This window comes from Benincasa hispida, chromosome 1 (genome assembly GCF_027475165.1).
Source record: "Benincasa hispida cultivar pf3 chromosome 1, pf3_genome.v1.1, whole genome shotgun sequence".
In the NCBI taxonomy this organism is placed as follows: domain Eukaryota; kingdom Viridiplantae; phylum Streptophyta; class Magnoliopsida; order Cucurbitales; family Cucurbitaceae; genus Benincasa; species Benincasa hispida.
This window is the reverse complement of record NC_143478.1, coordinates 12,812,089-12,839,656: the sequence shown is the minus strand read 5'-3', so window position 1 is coordinate 12,839,656 and position 27,568 is coordinate 12,812,089. Positions and strand designations below refer to the sequence as shown.

At 33.9% G+C, this 27,568-nt stretch overlaps 2 protein-coding genes and 1 long non-coding RNA gene across 5 annotated transcripts; 2 read left to right on the top strand and 1 right to left on the bottom strand.

The window, feature by feature from the left end:
* Nucleotides 1-2,770: 2,770 nt before the first annotated feature.
* On the top strand, nt 2,771-7,080 carry LOC120082388 (protein ARV 1-like). Of its 3 annotated transcripts, none has more exons than XM_090312271.1 (9): nt 2,771-3,021; nt 3,128-3,175; nt 3,287-3,376; nt 5,761-5,806; nt 5,940-6,016; nt 6,111-6,205; nt 6,369-6,435; nt 6,604-6,679; nt 6,829-7,080. In XM_090312271.1, exons 1-9 carry the CDS (start codon nt 2,920-2,922, stop codon nt 6,918-6,920), a joined length of 693 nt encoding a protein of 230 aa, XP_090168397.1. In that variant the 5' UTR covers nt 2,771-2,919; the 3' UTR covers nt 6,921-7,080. The 3 variants fall into 3 exon arrangements, 2 of the variants coding, with proteins under 2 accessions (XP_090168397.1, XP_038893484.1); XR_016528639.1 differs by lacking the exon at nt 6,369-6,435 and adding an exon at nt 6,315-6,368 and having other exon boundaries at nt 2,779-3,021; XM_039037556.2 differs by having other exon boundaries at nt 2,779-3,021; nt 6,315-6,435.
* A 682-nt stretch (nt 7,081-7,762) lies between these two features.
* On the bottom strand, nt 7,763-10,689 carry LOC120082372 (uncharacterized). Its single transcript, XM_039037555.2, has 6 exons — nt 10,302-10,689; nt 9,967-10,223; nt 9,618-9,749; nt 9,032-9,517; nt 8,513-8,839; nt 7,763-8,391 (listed from the first exon to the last, which is right to left on the bottom strand). The coding sequence occupies exons 1-6, from the start codon at nt 10,474-10,476 to the stop codon at nt 8,101-8,103; spliced, it is 1,668 nt and encodes a 555-aa protein (XP_038893483.1). The 5' UTR covers nt 10,477-10,689; the 3' UTR covers nt 7,763-8,100.
* A 2,907-nt stretch (nt 10,690-13,596) lies between these two features.
* On the top strand, nt 13,597-14,513 carry LOC150038246 (uncharacterized). Its single transcript, XR_016524511.1, has 2 exons — nt 13,597-14,210; nt 14,321-14,513. It is a non-coding gene; the product is annotated as an uncharacterized LOC150038246 (long non-coding RNA).
* The last annotated feature ends 13,055 nt before the right edge of the window (nt 14,514-27,568 follow it).

Below are 27,568 nucleotides of genomic sequence, written 5' to 3'. Positions count from 1 at the left end.
TCGAGATTAATCGGTTAAATTCATTAGTCCGATCCAACCCCCATTCGTTAACTAATGGGACACTCCACTATAACCCATAATTGAACTCCCCTCACTATAAATATATTATGTCCACTTAATAACCATAATCAGTAAGTCGATCCTTCACAGATTGTTCGTAATCACAACTAGGTCAAAATTACCGTTTTACCCCGTGAATACATCTTGTTCCTTAAGTTTCTACTGACCCTCTAATGAACAATTCTGATTCATAATCTCTATGAATAAAATCCTTTCTCTATCATGAGAAGGCGGGGCCTCGATTGTTCAAGACCTGAAATCAGTACTTAAGAAAACAACCTATCTGCTAACCTTAAATAGGTTTGGAGTGAATTCCATCTTGCAAGGCTATGTCCCCAGCTATCCATCCGGTCTTATCCCCAAAATGGGAAGATTATTGAGTAGTGCTGTTGGACCACTTTCATCGTTTGTAGAACAAAGGATAATCCCGAACAAACAGGAGTTCATAGCTAGCTCAGGATTAAGATCGAGTTAACCTATGTTATTTGATAAATGAAATAGTCAATTTTAACAGTAAACGGTCATTATAAAGAAAAGTGGCTATTTTTGTGGTCCAGTCTATATGCAAACTCGTTGCATAGAATGCCCCTACTCACATGTCTCAACATGAACAATTTGTGGATCACATCGTTTGTAGCACTTTACAACTTCTTGTAACAACTACAGAGTGGGCCGCATCCAATAGTGTTACCAGGATGAGATACCCAATTTCATCCATATACTTATTAGACCATTTAAGCTATATACTGTCAACTTGATCGTGTTTATGTCATTATATAAAGTTACAGTATCCAGACTATAGCCAAGGACAAATTTATTGGATTTTCATAATAAGATGCAAAATCAACAAGTCATTATTATTGATAAATAGAATGTTTAACACGAACTGCGAGTTCTAGGACATTCCTAACATCACCAACACTAGATTTGTGCCCAGCTACGTCGTCGCCCTACCAGAACCTCGTGCCACTCAAAACCATTGCGCCACTACCTAGATTCACCAACCACAACACCATCATTCACCGCCGACAGCCTCCATCAATGTTGACCACCACAGTACCGCTTACAACTTATGTCGCCTCGTTCATCTCTCGCCATCCACTAAGCCGCCATTAATTCCTCTCACCAACGTAACCGACCATTTATCACGCCACTGTTGTTCACCTGAACCGACCATCGCGCCATCATCACGAACCACTTGTAACTTGTGCCGCTAGTAAGAAGAAAAAGAAGGAGGAGGAAGAAAGAAGAAAGATGGAGAAAGAAATGGGGGTCCAACAATTTTTTCTTTTTTTTTTTTTTTTAAAAAAAAATAAGGAATATCAATAGGGACATGGGTACGATACCCTAAGTTATGCATGAGGGAGAGATACACAAAAAACCTAGGTTTATTATATTATTATTATTATTTTTTAATAAAAATCATGGTGAGACTTTAATGGTAAATTGGCCCCAATATTAGTGAAAATTTGTGAGTTATTGGACTATTTTTAAAATAAATTAAGGTCACGTTTACGTCATTGGAATGAAAAATTGTGTAAACATAATGGATTTCATTGATGAATCAATTGTAATAGACCTCAATCGTAAAGGTTGTTGTTTACTTGACCATTTTCCAACAAAAAAAAATTGATTTTTTTTAATCGAAACGCTAGCAAATAATATCCCAAAAATTTTAGATTTTTTTTTATCGATACTTTATTGATATCCAAAATTATGGATTTTTTTTGTCAATAACAAATAATATCCCAAATTTTGGATTTTTTGGGGGGTTTTTATCGATACTTTTATCGAAAAATAGTATCCCAAATTTCTAGATTTTTTTAGTTCGATGATTTATCGAGCACATAACATTTCAAAATATTAGATTTTGTTGGATTTTTTTTTATCGATATTGTTATGGAACAAATAACATCCTAAATTTTTGGATTTTTTAACGTAGCAAATAAAATCTCGAAATTTTTTTAATATTTTTATCAAGTAAATAACATAAAAAAAAAATTGTATTTTAGATTTTTTTATCATATGTTATCAACAAATAATACCCTAAAAATTTGGATTTTTTAAGATTTTTTTTATTTACTGAGAAAATAAAATCTCAGATTTTATACATATATATATTTTTTACTTTTTTTATCGATACCGTTATAGACCAAATAACATCTAGATCAGTAGATCAATAACCATGCTTTTTTTTTTTTTTTTAATCTTTCATGTTAACGTAACAAATAAAATCCTGAAATTTTGGATTTTTTTTACCTATAGTTACCGAGCATAACATCTCAATATTGGATTCTCCTAGATTTTTTTTATCGACATCGTTATAGATAAACCATGTTACTGTCAATAGCATCGGTTAAATTATTCAAAAAAAATATTTTAAAAATACGGTGAGTCCGACATAGTTTTCAAAAGTAATCTGATTGATCACTTTAAGTTCTCAATCATAATATTTGATTACAAATTTCATACTAGGGTCCACATTTTATTATTATTATAAAATATTAGTAAACAACAATAATTGTAATAGATGGGACTACTTTTTAAGTTAAGATTGATATATTACGTTACCCTACAATTAAGACCTTATGTTAAAATCCCTTTAGCATTTTCCCGAACTAGAATTTGATGAGTCTGGGCCGCTTAGGAATAAACATGGGCCAGGTAGAAGACCCACACCATATACTCGAAGTTGGACGTTGGACACAGTAATCGCTAAAGTCGAACATCATCCAGGTCGGCGTTGGGCAATTGGGCAAATTGCCCTTATGAAAGTATGAATTTGATTCAAAATTCTGGAGCTAAAATCTGGATCAACTTCTTCGACTGTGTTGCTGGATTCTTCCTCGTAATTCGTCAATGGAAAGGGAAACAAACGGAAATCGTTGTGTGCAATGTGGATTTAGAACGAATCAATTGTTCGTTCTGTACTCACCCGGGAATATGCATCTTATGAAATGCGTAAGCTTGCTTTAGCAAGATTTCTCTCACCTGTCCATTTTTGCGATCTTCAAGTCCTGGTTTCTTTTCTTGTATGTAAAGTCCTTGTGCTTCTTAATGTTAATAGGACAACTGCAAATCCGTTGCGGACGAATACATTGAATGCGAATTGATGGTGAATTGTCCACTCCTTTATTACGATTTTTGAATTCTTTTATGCTTTCTTTCCAACTATTTGTTTATGCAATTACTTTATTGGAGGAATATATACTTTTCAAAGTGGTAGATCGTTCTAGTCGATTTAATACTGCACAAGCGCCAGGCTTACAGACATTTGCTCTACAACCTACTCGATAGAAATCGCTTGTCTCGCCAGGTACACACCCAATCCCGTCAATTCCTTTGCACGCACACAAAAAAATATAATGGGAAATTGTTTGTTTGTTTTTTTCACATGATTTGTGATAACTGATAATTTGTAAGTCGTTCACCATTCCGTTTTGCTTCTCTAATATTGGATTAAGGGTTTTTATTTTTTATTTTTTAAAAAAAACTTTTTTTACTAATAATAATAAAAAGATTATAAACCTTCAGTGAAATCTAGTTCGATTATTATTATTTTTATTATAATATAAAATGTTTTTTCTTCCCATCCTTCTACTATACTTCTTCGAGATAATTGTACCATTGACCCAAAATTGGAACCTAAAATGGAATTTGTCCCAATTTTTGAAACTCGATTTTCTTCCCTCATACTTTTGGGAGGATAAGTGGGTGGAGGATAGACCCTTCTATTTTATGTTTCCTCATCTTTATCATCTGTCTTCCCTTAAGCATTGTTTTATATCTGACTTTCTTGTTTGGTTGGGGAGCTTCGTTTCTTTTCTCATTTGGCTTTAATAGGTTGTTGATTGATAGGGAAACGACGAAGGTTGTCACTCTTCTGTCTTTAATTGGAGAGTTTGGTTTTAGGTATGAGAGAAGGGACGTTTGTTTTTGGAGTTTTGACTTGCTTGAGGGCTTCTCTTGTAAGCCTTTCTTTCAGTATCTGTTGGATCCCTCATCCATTAGTAAGTTTATCTTTGATGGCTTATGGAGGATTAAGATTCCAAAGAAAATTAAGTTTTTTTCTTGGCAAATTTTACTGGAACGTGTGAATTGGATGGACCAACTTCTGAGGAAGTTACCTTCATTTGTTGATCCCTTTTGTTGTATTCTTTGTCAGAAGGTGGAGGAAGATTTAGATCATCTTTTTTGAAGTTGTCAGTTTGCAAGGTTGATGTGGAATTGCTTTTTCCTGGAGTTTGGTTCCATGTTGGCTCCTCAAAGGAGTGTTAGTGGCTTGATCGGGGAGTTCCTCCTCCATTTGCCTTTTAGGGAGAAGAGCAACTTTTTTTTGGGAATATGGGGTGTGCCCCTTGTTATGGGTTTTATGGGGAGAGAGAAACAACAAAGGGTCTAGAGGGTTGGAGAGGGACCCTAGTGATGTGTGGTTCTTAGTTAAGTTTTATGTCTCTTTTTGAGATTCAATTCCAAAGACCTTTTGTAACTACTCGTTAGGTATCATTTTAGTTAGTTGGACTCCTCTTTCTTTGATGGGGTTTTTGTGGGCTTGGTTCTTTGGATGTCCTTGTACTCTTTCATATTTTCTCAATGAAAGTTGTTATTTCTGTATATAAAAAAAGCAAGTTTTTTGCCCTTTTACTTGCGTCATCATCAATTGAATTTATTGAAATGACCTTATTGTGCACGTGTTCTGGACTTTCAACTCTTGCTACTCTTGCTCCTTTCTCCTTGGCTTTTAATCTCGCAACTCTTATTATTCACGTTCTTTTAATACAAAGAGTGAGAGGAAAGAGCGAGAGCCAAGAACAAATGGCGAGAACAAGTTGTAAGAGAAAATAGAGAAGAGTGACGAAATATAAACCCTAAGGAGTGAGAGTATCAAGAGCAAAGAACAAGATCCCAACCTACATGCACAATGTTTTATTTTGGTATTCTCACACTGATGTGACATAAGTAAAAGGTCAAAAAAATATTTATACTTTTTGTTTTAAATTGGGTTGGATTTCGTCTGGGCCTTTTAAAATTTTCATTTATACGAAAGGCCTATTTCTTCCCTGCTTCTTCCTGCTGAGTCTGTAATCTCCTGTGTTATGCAATATGCCCAAGATAACAAGCCAAAATGAAAAACTTCAGGGACAGAAAAACAACTAAAACCAGAGTGCTGAAAATATGTATACATAAAGGTAAAGATGGAAAAGTTTATAGTGGTTCAATGTTCGACCATATAGGTCTACATCCACTGTGCAAGCCCTACAATCGGAAACAAAGAGTACAATTGAAGAGAAACAGTCTCTCAAAAACATACCAAAAACCAGCCTCAAAAGAAGAATCGAGAGAAAAAATTAAAAAACTTCTCTCCTCGCTCTTTCATTCCACACCCGGTACAAAAAAAATGCACTCTCCCCTTTTTAGACACACTCGCAGGAGAGAGGAAGAAAAGTAATCAATCTCCCTCGTTACGGACTTTGTTGACGTGGCACACTTCACATGGATAGCTCGCGATGCGACAAATTTTCCAGTTAGGCTCCAACTTTGCAAATAAGAATGTAATTGATATATCTTGAGTCAACATTAACATCCTGAATGGAGACCGAATTTCATTTTCTGCATGATTGATAGTTAAGCCCTTATGAATTGTTTTCTCTAACAGTCGTTCCAGCTGCTAACGTGGTTGTTTCCTTGGCTCTTTTGTAGGATTTAATGTGGAAGCTTGGTCTTAGTTTTCTTCTTTTGGATGCTTGTATCCAATTCGGTTGGGAAGTCCTGACACCTGGGATGTCTTTGTCCTTCTCGTACTCTACTGTTGAAATCATACTTTTTTCTTTGGGACATGTATAATTTCTAGATTGTGTACCTTAGTGACAATCAACCAGACAGGTACATGCTTCTGATACTAAGTGATAAACAATCATCCATGAGCTTTTCATCAACGGTTGGGATTTTTCAAAAGGTTTGCAATCTGTCCTGTAACCCTTTTTTGGTTGCTTTAGGTGTTTCATGATGATCATGTGCACTTATGGAAGTTGTCCAAATGATCTTTATAGGCTTTGATGAATGTGTCTCTCGGAAATGTTATGTTTCTTTCTGCGCTTCATATTTTGTCAAGAGTATTCTTGAGGAGCTCAACTGGAGTCCATAGGTAAGTCGTAGGATGAATTCTTGAGACTGTTGCTTTCACTTTTGAGATACTTCCAGATTATTTATCTTCAGTTCAACCAACAATGGAATATGCGTCCATTTGCCTGTAGGACATCTGACTTTGATTCTGATTTGTTTGTTTCTCATTGCTTGTGCCGATACAGGTACGGAGAGTTTTTCTTTGCCATCATTATTTCAAGTTACTTCAAGATCTTTCTTGTGAGCATGATGGTATACTTACAATAATTTCTTAGATCTTTCTTGTTAGCATGATGGTGTACTTACAATAATTTTAATTATTTTCTTTTTATTGTAGACATTGCAATCTCATTACCTAACTCTGGCTTACATCCAGAGTTACTCGTGTATCTTTCTGATATTCAGCGTGTTTTACTGCAGATCTGGGAATTTCCATCCACAGTGATCCTCATCATAGATTTATTTGTTTTATCAGCCAATGTAGTAGCAATTAAAGGTGAGGAAAGCTTCAATTTATTAGCAGATAACTCTAGCTTCGATTATTGTATAGATTAGGGATTTCACCAAATTCATTACTAAAAGGTTTTTTCTTTTTTTTCCTTTTTTTTTTTTTTTTTTTTTTTTTTTTTTTTTTTGGTGAAGCAGTGATCACGGAGTCAACTGTGAGTAGATGCATTGGAACTTGCTTGTGTGCTCATGGAGCTAAGTTTTTGGCCACAAAGCTTTTTGAGAAATGAAGTTTAAAGGACACAGGGACAACTTCCTGTTACGTGAGATCAAATCATAGTCCAATAATTAGTTATGTAATTTCAAATTTAGAAAATGGAATGAGCTGGTGATCTGAATGGATGTATCTTACACAAATAGATTGATGAAAATTGAAACCTATTTTCAGAATTAGGATCGTATATTTTATATGGTCCATAATTTTGGTAGTGGATGTGGTGGCTTTGAAAGGGGGTATATTTTCTTGTACTAGTTACGTGTTTTAAAATTGTACCAACTTAGTTACTCTAAATTTACTTGCTAGAACTTTATTTTTTAGTTTGGTATAGAAGGGCATACAAAAAAACCAAACTCCACAAAAATCCCTAAAGAAAAGTACCAACTAGGTAAAAATGTTACCTATGGAATAATTACAAAAGATCTTCAAAATCAAAGCCTTTAGAGAAAAATGAAACCACACAAGCATCAAACATCACAAGGATTCCTATCCACTCCTCTAAAACCCAATAATTTCTTTCCCCCTCTCCAAAAAAGATTCCACAATGATGCACACATCCCAACTAACCACAAGTGCCCCTTCTCCCTAAAAAGGAGAACGATAACTTCATATGAACAAGACAGTGCTTTGTGAACTTGAAGCTCAATGCATCCTGAGTTCCATTCCTTTGAATCTTCTGAAAGAATTTATTGTCTTAGATTTCCAGAACCCGACCAGCCAAGCAGCCACGGTTAATTTACTCCCGATGTTGATTGTAATTTAACAGAAATATTCAAATGACAAGTTTTTCTATGCTTGGATTTTGGGGCAGCTGGTACAACTTGGATGGCCCCTTTTTTGTTCTTACTGGAAGCATGATTCAAACCACAACGATTTTATAAAATTTTGAATTGAACTGAATAGCTGCAGATGTAGATGTCCCAGATAGATTTATTACAGAACCAAAAGATTATTGCATCTAACATCACATCACGTGTTCACTCTTCATTACATCTGGTAGTATCAATCCAAAAAGAGCATGCACTTTTTTAAGAATGTTAAAGCATGTATTTACAGAACCTTATCTATCTCTTAATGGTGACATAAGAAAAAAGCACGCAGCTTCAGCAGATACCCCAAGAAAGGAACAAGAAAACATGCTTTTATCATAAATTAATCACCTGCATTGCCCTGCAACGAATGGGCGCTGATCTTTAGCACCTGCTGTGTCTGTGTAGCAGCACTTCTTGAGCAAACATTATTAATATTATGATGCCTAGAAATGCTTTAGCAAAATAGAATACTGGGAGACTCGATTTGTGGTGAATGCGTTTTGTAGTTAGAATATACGAAAAGCAATTTCTTGTACTCTTAATAGATCCACAACACGACACTCCACTCTTGGTTGCCTTGTTGCCCGCATCACCCTTCACCCCACTATTAGAATATGTCACTGATAGCTGGGGTGAATCAACAGTTTCTATATGTTTCTCATCTTCTTTAGCCTGCAGAATTGAACATCAGAGTCAAAGACTATCCAAACATCATTTTGACACGTATTTTTACAACGATGGGAGCTTCTACGCATTGAATATGGTTTTAAAGAGCACAATTTTATCCTCTCACCTTGTCTTGGGGCATTGTCTTACTAAGAATTTCCTTCTTTAACCGGATTCTTTTTGGTTCACCTCCATAGGCTACAACGTTGCTGGACTTTGGTTGACGTTGGGCTTTGAAAGTTGGTCCAGGATCAGGGTTGTCACTGTCAATAGAAGTACCATAGTTTTGAGCTTTACCTTCACCAAAAAGGACAGAAGAATTGCCTCGCAACTCATCCTTTTCCTCTTTGTACTGAAAATGCTTTACCGTGAGGGAGCTTCTACGCGATTTTTTAATTATTGACCTCGTACATTCATGCAACCAGCTCGGAGAAATGTGATTGTTCTGCAAGACCTGAAATATGCAGATAACTACTTGATGAATAAGATTCACAAGTACTAGGAACTTATAAGAAAACAAATATGGAAAAAAAAAAAGCAAAGAATGAGAAAATAAATGTTGCTGCAACCTTGTCATCAATTCCCCCACTTAAAATGACACGGCAAAACAATTAAAATAAAGTTAATGGTCTGAAATAATTTTTACCGGGAAGCCAAAGTTAGTATCAGTATCAGTGTCGCTGCTACATATACCGCCTTGAAGTTCGTAAACCATGCTATCTAATTCCTCTTCGTTGTAGCTATCAATGCGGTTGTTTAATGTTACCTCATCACAGTTTTCATCCTCCATCAAGATCGAGTTCAACAAGAGCTCAGAGAAATTAAGTTCAGTCTTAGAATCTTCGGGGTGTAATGATTGGTCACTGGAAGGTTGAAAGTCCATTAAAGCTGGTTCTGGTTCTGAACACCATGGGGACTTGGACATCTTTGAGGTCGCATCATCAAAGTGTTCGTCCGGGTCCAATAACGAGTTCAATAACTCTGTAAGACTAACTTCATCTTCAGAAGCTGGAGCCTGTATCGGTTGCTTATTTACATTGACGGGTGGAAAATCTGCCAATGCAAGTTGTCGGGTAGAATGCCATGGGGGCTGAAGGACCGATTGCCCACTTGCTTGAGCGCCTCCATTCAACTGGGTTAAAAATTTGTAAACAAGCTAGAATTAACATTGAGTAGCCATCTCAAGCTCTGCATAAAAGTTACTTCAAAATGTTAGAAAAGGATACTCTTACTTCCTGGATTGGTCTCTGTGTGCCTTTCTTTTTCAGTTGACAATCGACGGTACTGGTTTGTGTATCTTGATCGCAAGTTGAAACATCTCTCTTTTCTGCATTTTCCTTCAACCGACAAATGACGAATGGCCTCTACATGGGCGACAGAACAAAGGAAGGGCAAGGTTATGACAAACGTCATTGAAATGAAACACATACTCAAACTGGAAATAAAAGAAAAACTTCAAAAAGCTGAAATTTATTGCAGATATGTTAATGGAAGACTAAAACTTGCTGTACGTGTGGTAAACAGAAGCTAATGTAAATACATAAAGGTTACAGATACACGAGAAATGGATAGTAAGAAAACCTGGTATGAGATGTTAGTATCTGAGTGAAGGTGATACTCGTGTATCACCCAGTTGGTCTTTACAGCTTTGGGGTCCTGGGTTTTATAGAACACTAAAATTTTTCTAGTTGCGATCACTTTGTTGGTTCCTCGAGCCATGATTGGGCGGTCCTCACCGGTGGGTTTCCAGTTGCCAGTAGGCGTGGTCCTTTTAGTTTTTGACGCGTTGTCTCGGAAGAAAAACCACTCATAATTATCAGACTGGAAAATGGATTGCTCTGCAGCAAGGGAGAGGGAGAAGGATGGAACCACAGTTGCTGAAGAGGATCATAAAAAATCTAAAATCAAATACATACCGGGGAGTTTCCAGGGATCGTACTCGTAGAGATCGATCTCACGGATATATTGTACAAGAGATTCCTGGCCAAGAATCTTGTTCTTCAGGTAATGGGTAATGAGCTCCTCCTCCGTGGGACGGAATCGAAAACCGACCGGCAATAAATAATGAGGAGGAAATGTAAAGTTGGCCATGAATTTGATAGCAAGTGCGTCGGTGGTGGATGTTTATAACAACTGGAGCAGAAGCAGGAGCGAAGGCAGCGATGGAGTGGTGGAATCCATTTCCATCATATACGAAGACTTGCATTGACTTGACTGTGTGTAGAGAAGTTAAGTTATTTGTGTGTTGTGGCCTTGTGGGGCAGGCCAAGTCCAATAATTTCTCAGGCCGAGGTACTCGAAAATAAAACAAACTTCTAATTTTTTGGGATTATAATAGTTTAGGTTCCGAGTGCGTAGAAATTAATGTAGTAAGTATTTGGTGCAGGTTATTATAGTCATTTTTCTTCTACTATTTTCCATCTTTTTATGTATTTAAATTTAAGAAAGAAATTTTATTATAATTCTTTATTTTTCATCTTTTATAACTATATTAAACCTAAAAAAAGGGTCAAAAAGTTTTTTTTTTCAAATTTTTAATTATTTTTTTTAATACTTAAATTTAAGAAAAAAATTTATTACATTTTTTATACTTCATTTTTTTTTTATAATTATAAACTACAAAAAAAAAAAAGGTCAACGTTGAAACCCTTTCATCTTTTTTTGTAATTACATTTTATACTTTAATTTAAAGAAAGAAGTTTGATTACATTTTTATAACTGTACTAAAAGTTTTTTTTTTTTTTAAAAAAGGTCAAAGTTGATTTTTTTCTTTTTTTTTTTTTTTTTTTTTTTTGTATTTACATCCTTTACTTTGATCAAGAAATGAATTTGGTTACATTTTCCCTAACTATACTAAAGCTGCAACAAAGACAAAAAAAAGTCAAAGTTGAAAATTTTTCATTCTTTTTGTATCTTTAATTTAAGAAATCAGTTTGCTTATATCTTTATTTTTTTTAATTACATCGTTTTAAACTTTAATTTAAGAAAGAAATTTGATTATATTTTTATACTAAATTTTTATAACTATACCAAAGCGCGAGGCCAAAGTTGAAAATTTTCAATTTCTTTTTCAGTTACATTTTTTTATACTTCAATTTAAGAAATGAGTTTGATTGATTTTTTTATACTTCATTTCTTTATAACTATACTAAAATTTCAAAAAAAAAATGTCAAAGTTGATTTTTTTTTTTTTGTAATTATGTTTTTTAATCTTTAAATTAAAAAATGAATTTGATTACATTTTTTTATAAAGGCATTTTATTACAATTTTTTTATGACTATACTAAAGCTATAAAAAAAAAAAATCAAAATTGGAACTTTTTAAATATCTTTTTTAATAACATTTTTTATATTTAAATTTAAGAAACCATTATTTTTAATTTCATGGTTCACCATTATTTTATATTTAAGTGAAAATACAAAAATTATTTCAGATTATATGAATATTTTTATCTATTTATTGTTGAAATAAATGGTATGCGACTTTTCATTTATAACTATTTATATTGAAAATTTAAATATTAAAGTGTTCAATAGAATATAGAATCTTAAGACAATTTTATTTCTCATATTCGATGACTCTCTCTCTATATGTGTGTGTATGGTATGTTTCATCAAAATTTTAGTTCTAACCAACTTGTTATGAGACAAAAGTTTGTTTGTTTGTCTGTCTTTTAGAAACAATGAGAGAGAGGAACTGAAAACACAGAAAAATCCCTTAATCGATTTATTAAATTGAAGTGTTTATTTTCTACTACCACTATTGTTGAAGTTCTTTATAAATGTCCCAAGTTTATTCATTGCCTAATCGATTTTGTTTTGTGAGAAGTTGTTAATTCGGTGTAAGTTATTAATTTTATTTTACAAATATTTGGTGATCAATTTCACGTAAATGTCATCAACGATACAATTTTTTTTACTGTTATGGATGAAAATCATGAAGAGTTTTTGAGAAATTTGATGACAATATGGTTCCAAATGATGACAATAAGAAATGTTATCTTTTGATTTTGGCAAGATTTTTAAAAGAGCGTGCTATTGTAATGTCTGAAGGAGATCCCGAAAAAGAAAAGTTGTTTGCATGCGAGACATAGAAACAAACAAACTATTTATGCAAGAATTACATTTTGGAGGAACTAGATAACACAATATATAATGTTTATAGTGGTGGATTTGACGAAAATGTATGAAAATCATTAGATGAAAACAAAATATATATGAAGGAAGATGCCATAACATTAAAATTTATGATCTATAAAATGATTAATTCCAAAATCGTGATAAGACATGTTTCTGTATATGTCTCACCATTTGAGGGTTAGTTATCTGTTTCTATAGATTTTCATATACGAAAATTAAGGGAATTCCTTGTGAATTATGGAAAGATCAAAACTTCTTAAATTTAGCACCCATTCAACTTGAAACACTGGAAACCCTAATAATAGTAATAACTCGATTAGGGCCCCTAGAGTTTACTCTACGTAAAGTGAAACTAACAGAAAATAACACTAAAAAAATCCAACGTTCAGTTACAAAAGCTCCTTGTACCTCAAAAAAATGGACAAGGGGAACAGTTTTCTAGTACTTTTGCCAAAGAGATTCCTAGCTTCTGCAAAAGAAATCTTTCCTCCCCCGAGTCCTGGGAGGCCCATAAACCTCCCAAAATCTAAGGCCCATAAACCCCCCAAAATCTAACTCTTCCCATCGGCATTATAGTTGGGGGAGGGGAGAAGTTGTTAAAATACAAGAACTAGTCTTCCGTATGATAAAAAATTTCATAGAGGAACTAGTCGTGTCACTTTCCAAATTTTTAGGTAATTTAAATTTAATTATCTTGAAAATTTTAGGAGTTATTTTGAGTTTTAAGGTTAAATTGAATTATTGTGCTAGTTTAATTTTTAAATTTTTGCTTCGATGGAAGATTTGAAAATTTAAAAAGTTTATTTAAGGAGAATTTGGATTTATTTTAAATTTAAATTCAATTTGTGAAATTAAATAAATTTTGGAGATTTAGAAATTGTTTGTAATTTGAAAAAGATAATTAATTTAAATCAATTTTATAGGATAATTGCTTTAAATTTATTTTTCTAAAAAGATTAGGGAGTTTATTTTTAATAGATTTGAAATTTGGGATTTTGAGGAGATATTTAGAAATTAAGAGAGGAAAAGGAATTTGTATATATATAGTTAGCTGAAATCCAATTTGGATTTGGATTTATAAATCTCCGTTCATGTGTGTGCGTGTTTTGGGTTAATTGAGAAAAAAAGGGAGAAAGAAAAAAAGAATTAAAATTCTTTTTCCTTCCCTCTTTTAGTCTTCTTCATGTAACGCGTGAACTCCCCCCTCCCCCATCAGCGTTTCGTTTCGCGTTTCAGCGTAGCTAGCGCCGCGTCAGATCTCGTCGTCCGCTAGCCTCCACCGTCGATTGATCGTTCAGTCATTGTTGGGTGTGTCTCGGCCATCAGTCGTCGACTTCGCGCAGCCCTTGTCGCCGCTGTCTGAAGGAACCCAATGCCGACGGTCTCTCGTTCCAGTTCCAATCGGCCAGATCTACGCACGTGGTTGTGCGTTCGCGTCCGGTTGGTGGTTGTGTTTTCGTCGCCTACCGCCGCACTGGTCTCCGTTTGCGTTCTTCTTCTCTAGCCGTCGATCCGACCAGCCCCTTCTTCAGTCGCCGTCACAAGCTCGATATCTCTCTCTCTTTCTCTGTCGAGTGCCCTAGACACCGTCGGTCTTCAACCAAACGCCGTCGTCGCCGCCGCCTGAGCACTGCTACCGATTTTTATCCGATCCTGCTTCTGTTTGGCTGCTGGAATTCTCTAAGGTTGGGTAAATTCTTGGATCTTGAATATTTGTGGTTTTTGGACGTTCCTGAATCTCACTTTGTTTTGGGTTTATTTGATATAAACTCATTATGCTTCCACTTTTTTTTAGGTTCAAGTTTGGAAGAGTTTTGAAGGTGGAAGCGGGCTGCCCAATATAGTTAAGGTGTTTTCGACAAGATTTTGGTTGGCCAACTGAATTGAGTCTTGAATTAATTTTGGACCAAACGAATTTTCTTCAAGTAAATTAGAGACATTTGGATAAATTTGATTAATTGAAATTGGAATCAAAAGGTTTAATTTAATTTTTTGGCTTAATTATTTTAGGTCATAATTTAAGGTTGTGTTTGACAAAGGGATGATAAGCTTATTTGAGTTTGCCTTTGGACCTAAATTCTAAGGTAAATAATCTTATTACTAGAATTATTTTCATGTCGGACAAATTCCAAGGTAAATAATTTTATTATTGGAACCGCTTTCATGTCGGACTATAAAATTAAGGATAATTTTGATGGTTCTAAGTGAAAGAATTCAAATTCCTATGGAAGCGTGAGACTGCCTTGCATTTTGTTTTTTAGTTTTTAAGAAAACAAAAACAACAAAGAAAACAGAAATGACAATGTACATTATAGGAAGTATGCTTTAAAAGAAGAAAAAAGGATAAAGCAACAAATCTTTGTCGAATCTCGAACTCTTCACATTTTCCTCCCCGTTTTCTCACAAATGTTTCTTCAACGAACAAGGGACACCACCGCAAGTGCAACCTTGTTATTATCTAGGAATCCAAGAGTGGAAGAGCTATCGCCTTGGAGGAGGAAGAATAATAAAGAAGAAAAAAATTGGCCATAAAGGTATATTTATATGGAGAAGGGTTTACCCATTCTTCAAGTCTTTTCCAATTTACCCTTAAGCCCAATTAATTAAATAACATTTATTCAATTAATTAACATACCAATTAAATAACTATATATATTAAATCCAATTTAATATATATAGTTAATTAATTAATAAATAAACATCACATGTTTATTTGCTTTCACCCCTCAAAATTAATCAATTAATTCTTCATGCATAAGATTTTTATATTTGAATCTTATTCAAATATATCTCTCTTAATTATGGATGAAATCTATAATTAACCATATCATATTAATTTCATTAATATGCTATTCCATCAATTGACTTAAACAATTCAAATCATTTCTCTTATCTATCCTTTAGTGAGCTAACAATGAGACCTTACAAACCTACATATTAGAAGCTCCAATGATATGAGATTAATTAATTAAACTCTTTAATTAAATTAATCAATCTTCATTAACTACCGGTCATTCTACTAAAGACTGGTAGTTGCACTCTTTGTACTGTAGATATATTTATGTGTCCACGGATATAACCAATCAATAGTGAGTCGACCCTTCATAAATCGCTCATAACTACAACTGGACCAAATTACCGTTTTACCCCTATAGTTACCTCTAACTTCTCAAGTGCCACTGATTCCTCTAATTAATAAACAATTTATAGTCCAACTATAAACTAACACCTTTTGGGCCAGTGAGAGGTTGAGGCCTCAATGTTCAAGACTTGGAATCAGCTATTAAGGGAGCAATTTATCTGCTTTCCCTAAGGACGTGAAGGAACGAATTCCATCTTGTGTAGTTGTGTTTCTAGCTTCCTATTCGAACAGATCCCCAAAATGGTAAGCTTATTGAGTCAACTAACAACGTCACTCTCACCCATGCAAATCAAAGGATTGCCCTCATAAACAAGAGTTCATAATTCAATCAGGATTAAGGTCAAATCACCTGTAATCATCCTAGTGAAATGTAAGTCTCTTTTAATAACGGTGTTATATAGAGAGACTATTCATTTGTATGTCTCCACATGAACGATCAAGATCTGATCATTTGTAGTACTTTACAACAATGTAATATCTACAAAGCGAGTTGCTTAGAGCTAAGTAGGTGTCGTTAGTTCTACCTAACCCGAAACACACAATATTTGTAAAGCTCGAACAACAACCTAAACTAACTCGTAGTTAAAGTGGAAGTAAAAGGTCGATCCATAGGGAAATGCTATTTAATCTTTTCTTTAACTAAGCTTAACTATGAAAACTATAAAATGGGGTTTTTGATTAAGACAAGAAACATACTAAAAATCAAAATATAAAAGATAATTGTAACTAAATTTAGAACAATCTTGCTTCTAATCCAAGTTAGACATTCAATGCAATTCTTATCATTGAATTCTACAAATTTAATTCACAATCAGATTGAGCTTGCAACTACTTACTTAACTAGATTAAACTAGTCTCTACAAAGATGGACAACTAGCATTAACCTAGTCAAGAAAGCGTCCTAATCAACAATTAAGGTAGGATAGTCCTAACCCTAATCAATCTACACGCTTCTACCTCTATTGAGTTTGATAGCGGCCATATAGAAGAGAAAATATGCGCACTAAGTTTTAGGATTCAATTGCATCGATTAATTGTTAAGATAACTTGCTCAATTAAATTTTCTTCAAATCTAGTAATTAGTGCATCCTAGGATAGCCATTAAACACACAATTACTATTGTCTCTCGTTGATCTTGGCTAGACGTTCTATCGAACACATTAAAAGCAACGCATTCAATTGTGAGTGTGACAAAACCAAGCATCTAGGCTAAACATGTTCAAGATATAAATCATTCAACATGCTTCAAGAATTAAAAATAGATTCAAGAATGCTCAAATCAGATTGATAATGCTAAAAATAAGTAGAAAACTCAAAAGAATTTGCAAGAACTCTTGAAATAGAACAAGATTGAATTACTTTACAAATCTATAAACAAATTCATGAAGAACTACAAGTTATTGATTACAACCCAAAATAAATCAAAATCTAAACTAAGTAGGAAACAAAATTACCATAGAGACTAATTGATACAGAGAGAAATTCCAGCCTCCATTGAAATCGTGCTTCCTCCTCACAAAAATGAAAGAAAAACTATTTATACTTGTAGGATAGCATCGCGACGCTAGGGTCAAAGTTGCAATGCTAAATCGCAAAAAACCAAGAAGTGTTGTGATTGAAACGTGACGCTGAAGATTGACATTGCGTTGCGAGGCACATGCAGGGGATGAATCGCGTCAAAATCCGGAGTGTTGCAACGCTGTGGGGAGCGTTGCAACGTTGCCCTGTTTTGCAGCAGAAGTGAGTGTTTTGTCTTCAAGCGTTGCTTGATGCTTCTCTTAGGGTCGTGACATTGAAACTCAATGGCATTACTCTATGTCATTTTGGTAATTTTCTGATTCTCTTTAATTTCGTTGATTTTCTTGGTCATTTTTAATCCTTTTGGCCCAATTTTCTCGGAATGACTCTTAAACGCCTCAGGGACCGTTTTACCTACAAAATTAGCATTAAAAGTAAATAATCAACACGATTTTAGGGAAATTAACATAGAAAATATATATCTTTTAAATACCTAACAAAACACTCCCAACTTAACTCTTAGTCATCCCGAGCATGTCTAAACTAGAAATATGCATATATTCAAGCAAAAACATGAGTATCAATTGTGCACTCATTTATAGAAGTCATTAAAAATGTTAATATGTTCATGTGGTTTACTAAAAAATTTGATTCATTTCTCTCGTTTCAACAATCAAGCAAATGAATGATATAAATGAGCAATTAAACCTTTAAAATTTTCCTAACAAAGAATTGAAGCCTATTTTTAAAAGAAAATGTCTTTTTCTTGTAAAGCCATAAAAGAAGAGACTACTCAGTTTTAGTTTATTTAAAGACTAAAACTAGTAGAAAGGCTATATCCAACTCTCAATTCCTCTTCGCCCTACACTGACTCGGTTATCGGTCTATGATATACCTAACTTGCATTGGAGAGAGGCAATTCTAATACAATGGTGTCTTTTCTAAACTGCTTTCACACTCACATCACTGGGAACCTGTCACTCTTTTCTTGTGGGCCCTAATAGAAACACGATGAAGGTAGCTCTTTTCACCTGTACCCAGGCACACACACGCGCGCGTTAGTGAAGGTTACGTTAATTTGGTAAAATTTCTTTATTATTATTATTATTATTATTATTATTATTTTGTGCTAGTAATTTTTTTATATACACTAGGCCCTTTTTTTATCCCCTTTGTCTAAATTTATCTCTAAAACAAGATAGTTTACCTTGGACCAAAATTTATCCTATCAGGGTGACAAAGAAAATTAAGCGGGTGTGATGTTTCTAAGAGTTTAAGATTCTAAATAAATCTAAAGACTAAATATTCAATTTTTTTATGAAGTTAAAAGGAAAAGAAATATTCTTTTGAAAAATGAGTTTCAAAATTTTTTAAGAAAAGATTTTAAAAAGTTTAAAACTGATTTGTATCATTGCTTGAGAGAATGTTTCATCAAAGTTCATTGATAAGAATCAAAAGATTAAGAAAAACAAATGATCATGACAAACAAAGTGAATGTTATTCTTGAATGAATGAACATACTTAGAAATGAATCATGCGTTGAAAGCAAAAATAAGCCATTTAGAAGGAAAAAATGCCAAGATCATGATATTATGTTTAGGACCACACGAAACTTATATCTGTTCAGTAAGCACAACTTGAACAAGAGAGGTTAGTTCATTTATTTCACTCTTAAGCTCATTCAATTCGCTTACCTCTTATCCTCTCCGATGGTCCACATACATCGCTTGAAATGCATAATAGATGTTCATCTTCGCCATATTAAAACAAGTAGACACAAAAAGAAGATAATATTTTTGGTGTTTTTAAAGTTTGCTAGTCAAGTTTAGCTAAGAAAAAGATTAAATGGTTAGCCATTCCCCGACTGCGGTGCCATTTTGTTCAGAGCTAAGTAGGTGTCGTTAGTTCTACCTAACCCGAAACAAACAATATTTTTAAAGCTCGAACAATAACCTAAACTAACTTGTAGTTAAAGTGGAAATAAGAGGTCGATCCACGAGGAAATGTTATTTAATCTTTTCTTTAACCAAGCTTAACTATGAAAGCTATAAAACAGGGGTTTTTATTAAGACAAGAAACATACTAAAAATCAAAAGATAAAGGATAGTTGTAACCAAATTTAGAACAATCTTGCTTCTAATCCAGGTTAGATGTTCAATACAATTCTTATCATTTAATTCTACAAATTTAATTCACAATCGAATTAAGCTCGCAACTACTTACTTAACTAGATTAAACTAGTCTCTACAAAGGCAGACAACTAGCATTAACCTAGTCAAGAAAGCGTCCTAATCAACTATTAAGGTAGGATAGCCCTAACCCCTAATCAATCTACATGCTTCTACCTCTATTGGATTTGATAGCGACCATATAGAAGAGAAAACACACGTATTAAGTTCTAGGATTCAATTGCACCGATTAATTGTTAAGATAACTTACTCAATTAACTGAATTTTCTTCAAATCTAGTAATTAATGCATCCTAGGATAGCCATTAAACACACAATTACTATTGCCTCTTGTTGATCTTGGCTAGACATTCTATCGAACACATTAAATAAGTATTGACTTCTGGTCTTGAACAAAAGAGCCCTGCCCTCTTTATAACTAAGAGGAACTCGGTTTATTCGTCGGACCATAAACCAATTGTTCATTAGAGGACCAATGGAGACTTAAGAGCAAGAAGTATTGTAGGGGAAAAATGGTAGTTTGACATAACTGTAAATACGAACAATTTGTGAAGGATTGACTTACTGATTATGATTAAATTAAATGGATGAAATATATCTACAGTGAGAAGAGTGCAACTATTGAGCTATAATGGAGTATTTCAGTAGTTAACAAATATTGATTAATTCGGTTTGAAGAGTTTAACCAATTGACCTCAAATTATTGGAACTCATGATCTATAGATCTATTAGGTACCTCTACTAGCTCGTAAAAGGATTAAACCTTAGAATAGCGTGTTGAGAGAATTTGAAATGTTCAAATTCAATTTAGGGTTTTGATTATTATATTCGATATAATCAAGCATTTAATTAACGAATTAAATGGTTTTTGGAGAGTTTGAAAATACTTAAATGAGATTTAAATATTAATTGCATGAATAAGGATTCATGTTTTGGATTAGGTTTTCAATTAATTTAATATTTGATATTAAATTATTTAGTTAATTAAATTTGTTTATTTTAAATATAAATTAAAGTATTTTAAATAATTTTGAATTTGAAATTTAAAATTCACAAATTAAGTTTTTTTTTTTTTTTTTTTTTTTTTTTTTTTTTAATTTGATTTTATTTGAAAGTTAAAATTAAATTAAAAAAATTGTTTTAAAATGGAAAGTGGGGTTTTCCCACTTTTTCCATTTTATCCTACACTTAATCCACTCAATTGAGTGGAAGATTGAGTGTCAATCTCCTTCATTAACTTAGTTGCATGTTATAGTTGAATAAATAAAGGTTTATTTGAAGGAAAATGTTTCATGCAACCTGAAAAAAAAAAAAAAAAGGGACATTTTGTCAAAATCATTTTCCTTTCTTCAACTCTCACAATCATCCTAAAATCTCTCTCAATTTGGATCTCACAATCCAATCTAAGGCCTGAGAATAGAAGAGAAGGCTCTTTTGGTGGTCTACTTCAAATATTGAAGAATAAATTCAAGGATACTTGGAGAAATCAAGTGATTTCACCAAAGGTTGTATTCTTGAAACCCTATTTTTGATATAACCATGAACATGCATGTTAATCCACTAAAATTGATGTAGTTAGAGTGTTTAGGATCCTAATAGCTTCAGTATGTTGAATTTCAACTCCAGCAACATGGACTCTGAATTTTAAACTGATAGGAATTTTAGGAAATTGACAACAATGTCAGTTTTTACTCTTAACGGAGGAGTTATAGTCTGGTGAAGAATCAAGCAAGGATGCATCGCAGACTTCACAATAGACGCTGAATATATAGTTTCTTGTGAAGCTACTAAGGAAGTTGTTTGGCTAAGGAAGTTCCTTACTGATTTGGAAGTTGTTCCAAATATGTCTTTGCCCATCACATTTTATTGTGATAATAGTGGTGTTGTGGCAAATTCTAAGGAACCTAGAAGTCATAAAAGAGGCAAACACATTGAAAGGAAATATCATTTGATCCGAGAGATTGTGCAATGAGGTGACGTGATAGTCATGAAGATAGCTTTGGAGCACAACATTGTTGATCGGTTTATGAAGGTTATCACGACTAAAGTGTTTAAGGGTCATTTAGAAAGTCTGGGTCTACAGGATTTGCGGCATATTGTCTAGGGCAAGTGGGAGATGTCACTAGAGTATAATGTATGCCCTAGTAAATTGTATTGTGTACTTTGTTTGTATTGTACACTCCACTCTACTAGCTTTAGGACAAGTGAGAGATAGGTGGGACCGGTGTCCTAAATCTCTTATATTCTTGTAGTTTGTAAACTTATAAACAAATTGTTATTAATAAAATAATTGTTATTTTATATGTGCATTAACTCAATCTAATAAACTAAGATTCTAGGTTATTTTATATAGCTTAAACATGTATGTGGTGACATATAGGTGGATCATGTTTAAGTAATAACCTAAATGGTCTGTAGTTTATGTGGATAAGATTGAGTGCCTTATCCTTGTGACACTATGGATACATCTTATTTTGTAATTGCTACAATTGTTGTAAAGTATAGCAAATGATCTGGTCCTGATCAGTCATGTGGAGACATTGAGTAAGCTTCCTATACAAAGAGTTTTTATAAGACTGAACCACAAAATGATTAGTCTCTCTTTATAACGTCGTTACTTAAAGAGACTTATATTTCACTAGGATGACCATACGTGACTTAACCTTAATCTTGAGTGAGTTGTAACTCTGCTTATGAGGGCGATCCTTTGATTTTCATGGGTAAGAGTGACCAGATTCGTCGACTCAATATGCCTACCATTTTGGGGATTTGTCCGAGTGGGGAACTGAGAACTTAACTACACAAGATGAAATTCACTCATTCCCTTTGTTAAGGCAAGTACATGAATTGCTCTCTGAAGGGCTAATTCCGGGTCTTAAACAATAAGAACCCTCATCCTCTCACTGGCCAAAGATGAGTCTAGTTATAGTTGGACTATGAATCATTGTTCATTAAATGGATCAGTGGTACTTAAGAAGTTAGAAGTAACTATAGGGTAAAACAATAATTTTGACCCAACTGTACTTATGAGAAATTTGTGAAAGGTCAACGCGCTATTGATTGGTTATATCTAATGGACATAGAAATATATCTACAATGCAAAGAGTGCAGCTGTCGGTCTTTACTGGAGTGACCAATAGTTAATGAATATTGATTAATTTGATTAAAGAGTTTAATCAATTAATCTCGTATCATTGGAGCTTCAATCGATAGGTCTATAAAGTCCCATTGTTAGCTTAATAAGGTTTATGAGAATCAAATTAATTTTTGGATTAATTTGAATTGTTCAAATTAGTTAAAGAGAATTAATTGTACGAGATACAATTAATATAATATATGTTGATACATTATGAAGTATAATGTATGTCGATACATTATAATATAAAGTTTAATGAGAAATAAATACTTGAATATGATTCAAATATTAATTATATGAATATTATTTATATAGAAACTATAGATTAAAATTAATATGAATATTACTCATATTACCAACTCAGATAATAATTTAACTCTCCATGCAGCATGGAATGAAGAATGCTGCATGGAGAGCATATCATGCTTGGAAGATTGAAGCAAAAAAGTTAAGAAGGTGTTTGATAAATGGGTATGAATTATTAAGTTGGGTGGATATATATTACCCATGTTTGTTAAGCCCATAAAGAAAACCTATGGGTTATTAAAATCCCCTTTTTTACCCACCCAAAACTCTCCTTTTTTTATCCCCTCAAAACTAGGACCTTTTATATTAATATGGTTATTTTCAAAACTTATTATATTAGAGAAATATTAGACCTTTTATATTAGAGAAATATTGTTGTTTTGCTAGAAGTCAAGGGTTGAGAATTCGATTAATGTAGAGGTCGAACGTTGAGAACTCAACAAACAAAGAAAAACTTGGAAACAATATGTATATTAGGATTGTCGAAGGTTGAAGTTTCAACATACATAACTCGAAAAACAAAGAAAAACTTGGAAACAATATGTATAAAGGGTTGTCGAAGGTTGAAATTTCGACATACATAAGTCAAAACTTCAACCCTCGACAAGTGAAATCTCGCTAATTTTGTAATGAGAATCTCGCTTTAGAAGGAAATCTTGCTAGAAATGTGGGCTGAATCTCGTTACTTTTGTGATGAGGATCTCGCTCTAGAAGGAAATCTCGCTAGAAATGTGGGCTGAATCTCGCTAATTTTGTGATGAGGATCTCGCTCTAGAAGGAAATCTTGCTAGAAATGTGGGCTGAATCTCACTAATTTTGTGATGAAGATCTCGCTCTAGAAGAAATCTCGCTAGAAATAAGGATCTCGCTCATGAGGAGGATCTTGCTCATGAAGATCCTCATGAGCGAGATCCTCCTCATGAGCGAGATCCTCATTTTTTTTTTATGGAAATATGTTATTTCTATTTACTTGATTTTACTATTTGTATTTACTTGACTTTACTACCAACATGGCTGCTACTTACTTTCAACTAACATTCAAATTAATTTCACTCTTTAATAAATGCACCTAACTCTCTCCAACAACCACTTCTTTCTCCAATGCACTCAACTCTCTCCAACTACCACTTCTTTCTCCCTCTTCTATTTATAGATGACTTCCTACTCATACTTTTTATATTTCCACTATCTTTCTCCACTATGGGTGTTAAACCTTAAAAAAGGTATGCTTTTGTTGGTTACTCTAGTTTAATTTATTTTTTTGTTGGTTACTCCTTAGTTCAATTTATTTTATTTTATTTCTAATCTAACTATCATTATTTTGTGTTTCTTGTAGGGTCCAAACTAATTGCACAAATCATTCCTAATTAGTTTGAGGAGGTTTGTTATTTTGAGGTTCAGAGTATCTCCTTTTTTTAGGACTTATTTTTTTTTATTTTATTTTTTATGAAAATATGTTATTTGTTAATTGTTGGTCACATTTTTTTGGGAATACTAGTTCACAAATTTTTTTATTAATGGTTGGCGACATTATATTTTTTAATCTGATACTTCTCAAATTTTTTGGAATTATGGGCGAAATAGTACTGTTATGTAATTTTTTTGAAAAACAATGAGGATCTCGCTCATGAGGATCTTCATGAACGAGATCCTCATTGTTTTTTTTTTTAATTTCTATTTACTTGACTTTACTATTTGTATGTACTTGACTTTACTACCAATGTGGCTGCTACTTACTTTCAACTAACATTCAAATTAATTTCACTCTTTAATTAATGACATTCAAATTAACATTCAAAATTAAACTTTTTTCAGCTTCAATAAGAACATATTCTATACATTTTGGTGTGTTATTATCAAGCTAGTTTCAGGATTAATTTTAGTATGTCTTACTATCGTTTCACAATCAAAATTGATTTTTTTTAAATTATGTAATTGTAATTAAACGATGGTATTAATTTTAGTATTAATTTTGGAAAATATAGTTTCTAATCGATGACATATGAATTAAAAAAAATATATTGCACACCAATATTCATACAATTGGTTCACCAAGTTTTGAAAGTATGGAAAAATGCATATTTTTTTCTATATACATCATTTTAACATAGCTTTCGATGAAAATTTGTTGTCCTAGGAACTAGGAGTATGACAAGTTTTTAGAAGCTGATGCAAATTGTTCATAAACCAATCTAGGGAAAAAAATAAGAAGAATAAGAAAGAGAGAGAGAGAAAAAAAGAACCCACTAGGCTCTTAAAAAGACTTAACTAAAATACCCTCAACCCTACCCTTAGGAAAAAAACCCACTAAGCCCTTGAAAACATGTATTTTTAGATTATTATAGGTACATTGGAAAATAACACCATAAATCTAAACTATAACCCAATATGCCCAATACCGACGCTTGACATCATTTGCTATTCTTTCTTAATCATGAAACATAATTCGCCAAATACCTTACCCTTTCAGGAATAACTTGTGTATCCCTTTCCCTATAAAGATGGATACCGTTGAAGACCTCTTTTCGATCATGAGAATTATTTCGCACTCTCAAATACAGTTGTTCATAACACTAACCACGTTATTGAACCACTACCGAAGGATAGAGAGACAACCGACATATGTTAGGCACTGCATTAGGCAGTTGACCTTCTTTCGCCTAATTTACGAGAGTGACTTGGCATGTCGTGAAAGCACCCGAATGGATAGACGTACCTTTACGATTCTATGTAATATGCTACGGTCGACTGGTTGTTTGGAACCAATAAGATGTTGGATGTTAAAGAGATGGTTGTGATATTCCTACACATTCTTGCACACGATGTCAAGAATCGAGTGGTACGCAGGGTCTGGTGAGACAGTTTCGAGATATTTCAACGCAGTTCTTAGGACAGTCTTACAACTTCACACTGTTTTGTTAAGAAAACCAGAACCGATCACAAATACATGCACCGATGGAAGATGGAAGTGGTTTTAGGTACAAAAAGTACTCAATTTTTATATGAATATGTCATAAATATGCATACAACGATAGATTTTTTTTTAATTCATTTTGATCACTTGAGAGAAACAGAATTGTCTAGGTGCGCTAGACGGCACATACATTAAAGTGAATGTTAGTGTCGTCGATCGACCTCGATATAGGACGAGAAAGGGAGAGATTGCCACAAACGTTCTTGCGGTGTGTGATCAAAATGGGGAGGGTTCTTAGAGATGCGGTTTCGTGACCATATGGATTGAGGGTTCCAAAGGATATTATAATAACCGTATACGTTATTTAAACATGCGTACATGCCACAACACATGTGCATGACATTTCGAAACGTGTATAGGATATTATTACCTATGTGATGCTGGATACCCCAACGCTGAAGGATTCTTGGCACCGTACAGAGGGGAACGATACCATCTCTCCGATTGGCGTGGAGCAGGAAACACATCAAACTGCAAGAGAATTTTTAAACATGAAACATTCTTCAGCAAGGAACGTTATCGAGCGAGCGTTTGGTTGCTAAAGGGGCAGTGGGCTATTCTTAGGAGAAAATCATTCTACCCAATACAAGTCCAATGTCGAACAATAACTGCATGTTGCCTTATTCACAACTTAATCACAAGGGAGATGGGAATCGGTACAATGCTTAATGTGCCCGATGAAGAGAATTCTGCATCAGTTGGTCTTGATGGGGATCATATTGAATTTGTTGAATCATTGGAGGAATGGATCAAGTTTAGGGATGACTTAACAGTCAAAATGTTTACTCAATGGCAAAGAGCCTGATTATTCAATGTTCACTGCTTACTTTTCTTTTACTACTGAATGGAATTTAATTATGGAACATTCCAAGTATGTCGTGAAAATGTTTTGTGCCAAGACTCTGTGTGAACAAGTTAAATTGGAACATATAATTTCAATTGTTTATCCTTTGTTTGTGCATGTATTTAATTTATAGCATCTTTTCATTCAACAAACGTATGCATGCAGCATAATGGCAGCTAATGGTAAGAGGTCTAAACACGTATGGTTGAAGTTGGAGGACGCTAAGTTGGTGGAAGCTCTATTATATTTGGTGGAGAACGGTTGGAGGTTCGACAATGGGACGTTTCGACTAGGATGCCTACAACACTTGGAGCGAATTCTGCATGAGAAAGTGCCCGGGTGCGCACTGAATCAGAACACCATTGAGTGCAAGGTGAGGAGTATGAAGAAACAATACAATGCAGTATCAGAGATGTTAAGTTAGTCGGGGTTCGGCTGGAACGAAGAGTTCAAATGTGTCTAGGTCGAGGGGGAGATTTTCGATCTTTGGGTTTGGGTAAGATTCTAGAAAAAAAATGTATAGATACATGTTATAATATAAATATTAATAATGTATATGTGTATCAATGCAAAGTCATCCCAATGCGAAAGGGATGTAGAACAAGCCATTCCCACATTACGATGACCTTTCCACCGTATTTGGGAAAGACAGAGCAGTAGGGCAATCAAGTGAGGACATACATGATGGCGACGAATGCATTTAGAGAGTTTGAAGATGAGATTCGACTTGGATCACATGACTGTCACACCCCTGAGGTTTGCCAGACAGAATCACCATTAAATCAAGATGAAATAGATGAAGAGCCAGCAGAGCAATCTACAGGTAGAGCGAGTGTACCTGCCAAGTCATCTCAAGGCAGTAAGAGGAAGAGGCCATCATTCCAAGCTGAAATGATCGACATCATGAGATCGACTGTTGAAATGCAGAGCACACA

Excerpts from the sequence above, each read along its gene's own strand:
- LOC120082372 (XM_039037555.2), bottom strand. The coding sequence starts at position 10,476 with ATGGCCAACTTTACATTTCCTCCTCATTATTTATTGCCGGTCGGTTTT. Across the intron at positions 10,224-10,301 it reads CGATCCCTGGAAACTCCCCG|AGCAATCCATTTTCCAGTCT; the intron begins GTATGTATTTGA and ends CCCTTGCTGCAG. Across the intron at positions 8,840-9,031 it reads ATACTAACTTTGGCTTCCCG|GTCTTGCAGAACAATCACAT; the intron begins GTAAAAATTATT and ends TGCATATTTCAG.
- LOC120082388 (XM_039037556.2), top strand. The coding sequence starts at position 2,920 with ATGGAAAGGGAAACAAACGGAAATCGTTGTGTGCAATGTGGATTTAGA. Across the intron at positions 3,022-3,127 it reads ATATGCATCTTATGAAATGC|GACAACTGCAAATCCGTTGC; the intron begins GTAAGCTTGCTT and ends TAATGTTAATAG. Across the intron at positions 6,436-6,603 it reads TCTTTCTTGTGAGCATGATG|ATCTGGGAATTTCCATCCAC; the intron begins GTATACTTACAA and ends GTTTTACTGCAG.